The 9,260-nt window shown below is 38.2% G+C and overlaps 2 protein-coding genes across 2 annotated transcripts in view; one reads left to right on the top strand and one right to left on the bottom strand.

The window, feature by feature from the left end:
* Nucleotides 1-5,372, bottom strand: part of mthfr (methylenetetrahydrofolate reductase (NAD(P)H)) — a 14,982-nt gene extending 9,610 nt beyond the window's left edge. Inside the window, exons 1-5 of the mRNA XM_016515643.1 lie at nt 5,297-5,372; nt 3,768-4,011; nt 1,412-1,650; nt 960-1,070; nt 646-839 (exon numbers count right to left, since the gene is read on the bottom strand). Coding sequence (XP_016371129.1) covers nt 646-839; nt 960-1,070; nt 1,412-1,650; nt 3,768-4,006 — 783 coding nt within the window. The 5' untranslated portion in view covers nt 4,007-4,011; nt 5,297-5,372. The remainder of the gene's footprint in view (nt 1-645; nt 840-959; nt 1,071-1,411; nt 1,651-3,767; nt 4,012-5,296) is intronic.
* Nucleotides 5,373-7,426: 2,054 nt separating this feature from the next.
* Nucleotides 7,427-9,260, top strand: part of LOC107710774 (chloride transport protein 6-like) — a 25,514-nt gene continuing 23,680 nt past the window's right edge. Inside the window, exons 1-4 of the mRNA XM_016515622.1 lie at nt 7,427-7,551; nt 8,138-8,197; nt 8,304-8,369; nt 8,460-8,525. Of these exons, the coding sequence (XP_016371108.1) occupies nt 7,474-7,551; nt 8,138-8,197; nt 8,304-8,369; nt 8,460-8,525 (270 nt within the window). The 5' untranslated portion in view covers nt 7,427-7,473. The remainder of the gene's footprint in view (nt 7,552-8,137; nt 8,198-8,303; nt 8,370-8,459; nt 8,526-9,260) is intronic.

The raw sequence follows: 9,260 nt of genomic DNA, 5'->3' as shown, positions 1-9,260 counted from the left end.
ACCGTACCGCTCAGTGGAAACGAGCCATTAGGGTCTCATAAATACAAGTAGTAATTATGAGTTGTTCAAGGATGTGAACGCTTCTTCCATTCAGTAATTTCAACATGGCGTGAACGCACCTCAACATACAAATAAATAAAATGACAGAATTTTAATATATGCATGAACTACAGTATCCCTTTAGGAGTAAAAAAAAGAGCTAGGTGAAGTACTTTAACCCTTGTGCTGTATTGAAAATCCATTACCTAATTTTTGTTCATGGTCAAAAATGAATCATTTTCAGGTAAAAGAAAATTCTCTCCAGGTCAAAATGACCGAAACACAACATTTGGGTTAAAAACTATGGTGCTGGCTTATAGATAACCAGTAGTTTGTATTAGATAACCAGTAGTACTATCTAATAACACTAAAATTGTACTACTTTTAATTGTACTAAAATGTAGTGCAATAAATACATTCATCACACCATTGCATAAATGCCAAGACAATCTATTATTTGTGGTGCATTAAGAGTGGCCCTTAATTGGTCTTTTGCAATGACATGACATCGTATGGCAATTTATGCAGCAGTGTTTGGTTGACGAGATAACTGGATGACTTCCACATCACTGAGGTGCTGTGATTGGTCAGATTCTGGTGATGTACCTGGATGGGGAAGATTCCCGGGAGAATGGGGCAAGTGATGCCAATGGCCCGGCAGTTTTTGACGAATCTGAGGAAGGTCTCTGCCCTGAAAAAGAGCTGGGTGACGATGAAGTGTGCACCAGCATCCACCTTCTCCTTCAGGTGCCTGAGGTCATTGTCATAGCTCTCTGCCTCTGGGTGGCCCGTCGGGTAACCTATCATTACATTTGTAACGGCTATGTGTTTTTTTGTCAACTTTATCATCCACCAGGTAATGGCAACAGTGATATTTAGCTTAGCAAACACCATTAACTGCTTGTCTTTCTAATGCTCACCTGCAACACAGATATCAAAGTAGTCATCGAATTCACAGCGAATGTGCTTGACCAGATCTGTAGCATAGTTGAAGCCACCATCTTCCTCCACCCAATCTTCCCCAATAGGATCTGCAGAAAAAAAGGACAATTTGGATCAAATCAGATGCGATCATGACGCAGGACTGTTCCAAAAGCTGTAGATCCATGATGGCAGATGGACTTGAGAAATGCTGATTATAAAAATTTTTTAGTATTAGTTCAAACATAGTTTAAAGTACAATCTACTTACAAATTGACTACTTTACCAAATATTTTACATGTAGCAACTGTTGCTGCCATTCACAAGTGTTATGAGGATCCATGACTATTAGGATGCCGGCTTAGAAGGGTTTGAAATAGAGCTTATTTGTTTTTGGAAAATGTGTGGTTTGGACCAAAGTAACAGATTTCAGATCAGTCACCGTTCATACCTCCTCTCAGGGCCATGATATTCTTTAGGCCGAGTCGCTTGGCTTTATTTAAATGGGCTGTTATTTTCTCTTTCGTCTGATTGCAGCATGTCAAATGCAGGACGCTCTCCAGGCCGCAGTAATTGACCGCTGTGCTTGCTATCATCATGGAGGACGTTTCTTTATCTGAGCCCGGATCTCCAGCCGGATGCCAAGTGACGTCGATGAAGAGCGGACCTCCAGAACCCATCCGGTCAAATCTAACACACAAAGAACAAAAAGACCATTCATTCAAAAAACAAACACCATTATTTTTTGCACAACGGTAATGAGAATTTATCTTTTACCAAGGCAAAATAAATATATAGGGGTTGGGCAAAATAATGTGAACAACTGGGAAATAGGCAGTGTTACTTTTTTATAAGGTATTTTACCACCATTTTCCTTTAATTCAGCTTCCAGCCTCCTTAGAATAGATTTATACAACTTTTAAAGGTAGAGTAGGGGATTTCAGAGAGACAAGCAATAGCAAGCTGGCTTTGAATGCATAAGATCCCACCCTCTCTGCAAATCACTCTCCAAAGCCACGCCTCCTGCAGAACACATGACCGCGCACCGGCAGAGCAGAGGCTAACCAGATGAGAGACGGCGCTGGTGGAGGACTGAATGCAATGCTGTCAAATTAGCTCAGTGAGAAAACATTACAGTAAAAAGCACATAATATTACAATAATAACGCCTTCCATTCTCACTCGGTCTGCAATAAAGTAATAAAACTTGCTGATGACGGATCAACAGGGTCAGAAGTTTGCAGGTAGGACAGCCCATCGTAATCCTTGGATGTGATTGGACCAACATTTTATGGTCCTACCCCTTCCGCAGACGATATATATATACACATATAAATACATTTCGACCACTTAACTTAGTGATTGCTATCGGGATATGAAGAGACTTTCAACCAGCTTAACAAAAAATGCATTTAAACCAAATCACCCACCCTGCCTTTAAATAGTCTCCAGTAGGGTTGGGCGATGTCTACCAAATTGGCATCGGACGATGTCTACAGAGAAACATCGTGATGGACGTTGACATCGGGCAGGGGGTGCCAAAAGCGTGAAACAAATAACGCGTTATATGGAGCCACTAAAAGGTTAGCCGCTTGCTAGCGGTAGCCTGTTGCATTACAGTACATGAAAGTTCACTTACCACATACACAGAGTAAGGAGAAATGTCTGATAGGACGATGGCGAATGATTTGCAGATCCTCAGCACCAATGACAAACATCTAATCTTGTAAAATGTGTGGTAGGTACTGCCGCGCCATAGTATAGAGTCCTTGTGATCGCTTAGTACACTTCATTTCCTTTCCGAACACGGAACTGGGATGCGGCGGATTGCGAGATAAGGGGGGTGGGGGGATCATGATGTCAGCTTAACATCATGATGTCTGTCAGCCATCGTCCATCGGCCCAACCCTAGTCTCCAGTTGAATGTTTTCTATCAGAACATCTGCCAGGTTCTTTAGAGATGTTGGTGGATCGGCTTCTTCCCAAAACTAGCCACAGTGGTTTGATAATATTCAAGTCAGTGATTTATCTGGCCAGGGCAGATGTTGGTCTTCATTTTGGTGCTCCGACTCTCCATGTTTTATGATCGTGACACCATCTTTTTTGCATTTCAGCATTGATGTCTGTAATTAAAGTGTTAGCAAAACAGCACTTTCATGGATGTCAGCTTTGTGAAATTATCTGTGGTTGGTTTTTGAGGAAATGAGTGTCATCGGGGTTAATGTTTGCTGTAAACTGAGGTTTGCTGTCACTTTTTCTGCAGTACTTCTGTTTTGCATGGACACAATCATTCCTAGTGCTCAACAGACCCTATCTTTCACTTTTGGTTTTCACCCATGATAAACAACCCAGAACAGGGATGTCGAACTCGGCTCCTGAAGGGCCACAGTCCAGCAGAGTTTAGTTCCAACCTGCTCCAAAACCATACCTGTAACCAAGGACTTGATTAGCTGGATCTGGTGCATTTAATTAAGGTTGAAGCTAAACTTGCCAGGGCTGTGACCCTCCAGGAACACAACTGTTTTTTTTTTTTTTAATACTGTAACCTATGCAAATTATATGAAGGCTTTAGATGCAAAAAACTTTTTTCTTTGAAATGAGCATTTTTATCAGGCTCCCTATTTTCTCACTAGTTTTTTTTTTTTTTCCCCATAGGAGCCTGATAAAAAAGCTAATTTGAAAGAAAAAATCTCAGACTTTTGACAGACTTTTTTGCATTTTAAGTCTTCATATTAAACCCTGGGTGTTCACAATCTTGTTCAACCCATATATAATATATGTCATGTAAGTTTATTTTTGCTTTCCTACCTAGAGATAAGATTGACGGCTCCAGACGCTGTGCGAGGTGGGAAGAACTCCAGGGAGAACCAGTGGTCCCCAGACTCAATCCGTCGCTTCATCTTGTCCCGCAGCCGGTCGGTGCGGTCAGCGTCCAGTACCGGGGTCGAGCACCTGGAGCTCTCTTTGGAGCTCTCTCCGCTGTTACTGACCCCGCTGGAGTCGCTCTTAGAGGACTGCCAACCTACATCAGCTCTCTGGTTCACCATGTTTCCTGAGCCCAGGGGAAATGCAAATCACCCCACAAAACTTTACACAACATGATCCCATCAAGCTAGGTTTACTTTTTTAATGTCTCCAAACTCTATAGACATTAATGACCCTGCCTATGTAGTTTACCACTTATTCAATATTGCACAGTATGCCTATATTTAGCTATTTTTAAAATGTAGTAAGTAAAATGGTATTCAAGATTTTATAAAAAAATTCTTCAACAGTATTATTCATAATTTATCTCATAAGTGTGCAGAATCCAGCTATAATCCTGCATATAAAAACTGTTATTTTGCATTTTCAGTTCAATTTCATGTAAAAATGTCTTAACATTTGGCAGTCTGACCCTATAATAGGTCAACAGAGCGATGTGTTAAAAAATTGCAGACGTAATGACTTCCAAACAATTTGTCTGTGTGGAAATGCAAAGTCAGTCCCACTGCAATGTGGGATATAGTATCCAGAGTACAGTATGTTCTCATACTGTTCACATGACATTTGAATCTATAAATCGTGTAAAAATCTTATTTCAGTAACATATGTGATTGAAGATATTAGATGATTAATATATTTTTAGTAAACAGAATTTAACACATTATCATTATAATGTTCCACTTAAATTTTTTATTTAAAGTTTACTACTTGAACATTTATTACTGACAGCTGAAATAATCAGTACTAATTGTCTCTTAACCACTGTCACAATCACTCTAGCGTTACTGCATTAAAGTCAATATTACGATCAAGCCTTTTTCGAATTTGATAATGACACTCTTATGGTATATGCACGTGTTATACCAAAATATTTAGTATTTTAGTATTAGTTTATTAATTCATCCCGATCTCGCACGTCTCATAAAAGTAAATAGTTAGTAATACATGCAAATGTTAAAAAAGCATAATAGAGTAACTTATAAAGCGCTCTATGAATAAAATGTATTATTCTTATTTATCATTCATGACCATCCTATTTTTGCATGAAGACTTATGAGTCCATAACGCGCATACTTTACATATAAGGAAGACAAGTTCATTCATTCAAAAGGATGTTGCTTTTGAAAGACACTATTTTTAAACAGACAATCAATGCAAGCAGCAATCAGGGATTTATATGACATGATAACTCGCTTTCGGATTGATTTGTGCATCTTTTGATGTTGTCCATAGCTCGACCGGGACATGCGGCTCCGCGTGACAGCACCGGTCCCTTTAATTAGCCCAAACGAAACCGAAACACTCATGCAGACCCAGTAATAGTATTTAAAAAACGCCTTTAACTCCATTACCTTCAACCTTTTCCCAATCCTCCAGGAGTTATGAGAGGAAAGTGCAGTCCCAGCTACACAGCGTGCGCGGACAGCATGGACGACAAAGAGGCTGGCGTGTGATTGTCAGACCACGCCCCCTTCGTGCGGGGCACGCCCACTCTCTACCATACGACCTTCCCATTGGATGCAGGGTCTGTCATCGCTTATGATGTAAACACACCACATGTACTCATTAACAATTAAATAAACTACACGCGCAGATACGCGCACGTCCACACAGAAAAAAAGAAAAGTTAATAGATTTATCCAAACTCTTCTCTGTCATTTGAAGTCTTTCGTTTAATTTCACATTATATATTTGTAATACACATGAGCTTGGCCCATCCTGGAAACTCTTAGCGCCCCCAATGCATCCACACTCCCAACCCCCACAAATGCATGGCCCACAGCTCGATGGCCCATTGTGAACACATGATTATGAAATAAAAAGTCGAAATTCTGACATAAAAAGTCGAAATTAAGAGATACTAAGTCGTAATCATGAGATAAAAGTAATGAGATGAGATGGCATGCCAACTAATTATGACTTAGTGTCTCATGTTTTTGACCTTTCGTGTCATAATTATAATTTGAAATAATTTCGACCCTTTATCTCATTATGTTGACTTTTTTGTCATAATGATAATTTACTAAAGCATTGGCTTTTCGTATGTGGCGGTCGGAAAAGGGCTTCTTCCATCACTGATCTATATATTATATATTATGATCTATATTTTTATAGATCAGTAGTCAGTGGTTTATATGTTATAGATCAGTAGTCAGTGGTTTATATGTTATAGATCAGTAGTCTATACAGAGCTGGGTAGTAACTGATTACATGTAATCTGGATTCCAAAAATTAAGTAGGCTACTCCTAATTACATTAAATTACATTTTAAAATACTCGTAATCAGACTACAGTTACTTTTTTATTGATTACATGATTACAAATTATTCACACAATTGCAGTAAATTATTCATAATTTATTGATTCTCCCTAATTCTTCTTCTTCTCTCTCTCTCTCTCTCTCTCTCTCTCTCTCTCTTAAAATTGTCCCTTCTAAAAAAAGGTCTACTTTGTGTCATATCATTCAGCTTTGAATATTCACAATATAGAATGGCCGTGTAAATGTAATGCGAATTAATGTGCAATCCATGCTTGAATTTGGGGACAACGCACCTCTCAGTCAATTATACAATGATGAATAATTACGCAAGTTACTAAACTGACAAACATATCTAAAACTCTGAAGACTTTGTCTATGTCATTGCTGTTTTCATGTTTATTCATTTTTGTTCATGTGATGCAGAGATTCCCAAACTTGGCAGTCAAATCCCTTTGACCTAAAATATTTACTTCAAGTCCCCCTGAGATTGAAAGTTAATATTTCAATTAATTAATGACACATTTAGATGTTTACAGCTCTCTGAGATTGGTTAATCGTCACATTAGCATGCAGTTAAACAAATAAAATATTTCAAATGTAAAAATTTAAGTCATCTCAAAGTAGGGCTGCATGATAAATCGATGGTATTTTCACATGCTTTCAGATGGAGCAGCATTTACTTCACAGAGCCGTAGTTCACTGAGAAGCTATGCAAACAGCTGTCATTATCGTGAACGATTTCTTCGATTTCAGAATCGCGCAATTAAATCGTCTGCGATTTTTTTTGCGTAGCTTGTCAGTGAACTACAGCTCTGTGTAATAAATGCTGCTCCATCTGAAAGCACGTGATGATGATGTACTGCTGATTACAGAACCGGCATTACTGACAAAGTGCGCATGTTAATCGCATTCGATTAATCGTGCAGCCCTATCTCAAAGTAATCCCGAAGTAGTCAGAATACATTACCTAAAATTAGTAACCTAAATTACATTACTGATTACAATTTTCGTAATGTAATTTGTAATCAATAACAGACTACAATTTATAAGTAATCTACCCAGCACTGTCTATATATTATAGATAAGTGGATTGCATAAATACGGTAAATACGGGTGCATACAGATTTTGCGTTAAAGCTGCGCATCTGGTGCGCGCTTGAGTCCCTGGTGTCTGCGTTAAAGCTGCGCATCTGGTGCGCGCTTGAATACTCCCGCTGGCCTGAGCGATGGTCATGTGATCAGCTGCGCTCTAGCGGTGTGTTGCTGGAGATGATGGCGTGCTGTGGAGGCGGTTTGTGTTGTCAGTGCTGCTGCAATGAAGGCGACACAAGAACACCAGAGGAGTTGGTATACAATATTTTATGTGTGTTATCTGTTTCCTAACGCAAAACGCCTTGTTGAATGAAACGTGAGTTCATTCTGACGCTGTAAGCTATGCTTGTTCATCTGTTGTTCTCCACCCAAAGTCACTGTAACGTTAAACAGCCTGATGTGAATCAAGTGTACGTTAACAGCGAGTCTAGCGATCAAACCTGTCAGTCTAACGGTTTCTGAATCTAGTCTGTTCATTGTCTAGACGATATTGTTGGTCATGTTTTGGCCAGTGCAGCAGTTTTGGACAATATGTCATGTAATTTGGGCATTATATCACCAAATCATTGTCATCGTCTCGTCAGGTTATGAGACACACCCTGTATTTCTTGATATAATGATGATTAACCTGATTTAATATCGTTAATGTGTTCTTTATCATTGTAAAGTAATGCTAATATTGTTGACAAATCTTTTGAATCTGGCATTAATCTAGGTATGATAAAGTGAAATGTCAGAAATGTGCTCAGAAACAGTCACCCCATTGTTTCGAGTCGTCACAGGCCATCTGTTCATTTTGAGGACTGAGATCCTGATATTATTGCTGCCTTTTGCTTGTTAGACAATACTGGGTGAAACCAGAGAAGATGAGGATGAAATATTGCCGAGAAAAGACTATGAGGTTAGTGAGTAATGGACGGAAGACTTGAAACATGATCGTTTGTCAGATATGTTGGAAAAAAATATATATGAATGCTGCCTGTCTTTATTCATATTTGGCATTTCAGAGTTTGGATTATGACCGATGCATAAATGAGCCATTCTTGGAGGTTTTGGAGGGGTTGGATAATAAGGTAAAACGTGTGATGTGATGCTCTCATTTATTATATTCATATGATCGCAAGTCCCTGTTTGCCAAGTGTATTATCTCATTTCTTTTACAGAAAGCCAGAAAGTATGAAGCGATAAAGTGGATTTTGGTTTTTGCGATTGGAGTATCAACAGGACTGGTAAGCTTTGGGGTGGTTTATGCATCTGAAGTCGTTTTGAAAAGGGGTCATGGCACCAATACAATGGCGCATGTTGTTTTTATACCCTACTGGAGAATGAGATTTATAGCAAATTATAGATCTCACTACTTCATCTGGCTAAAATCAAGTGTCACTGGGATATAATAAAAGAACGATATGAGAAACAAGAACTAATGTCTTTGTTTTCAGATGCGAGATTACAAGAAAGTCTGCAATAAATTGATCAGTTTAGTTTATACTCTCTGAAGTCACTTATATCAAGTCTCAGAGCCTGGCAGTTATGATGGAAAAATTGTGTCCACGATATTAGCATTATTTGGTATTATGTAGTGTTTACAGTTAGTACATACAAATGCCTACACATGTATTTAAACTTTATTTTTTTAAATCGTGCTGTCAAACGATTAATCGCGATTAATCGCATCCAAAATAACAGGTTTTGTTTACGTAATATGTGTGTTCTGTGTATATTTATTATGTATATATAAATACACACACATACAATATATATTTTGAAAATATTTACATGTATATAATTATATTCATATAATTTATATCATATATTAAATATATAAACGTAACATATTTTTCTTAAATATATACATGCATGTGTGTATTTATAATAAATATACACAGTACACAAACATATATTATGTAAACAAAAACTTATTTTGGATGCGATTAATCGCGATTAATCGTTTGACAGCACTATTT

Source organism: Sinocyclocheilus rhinocerous, unplaced genomic scaffold (assembly GCF_001515625.1).
Source record: "Sinocyclocheilus rhinocerous isolate Xijiao unplaced genomic scaffold, SAMN03320098_v1.1 scaffold1048, whole genome shotgun sequence".
NCBI lineage: Eukaryota > Metazoa > Chordata > Actinopteri > Cypriniformes > Cyprinidae > Sinocyclocheilus > Sinocyclocheilus rhinocerous.
This window is presented reverse-complemented; position numbering and strand designations above follow the sequence as displayed.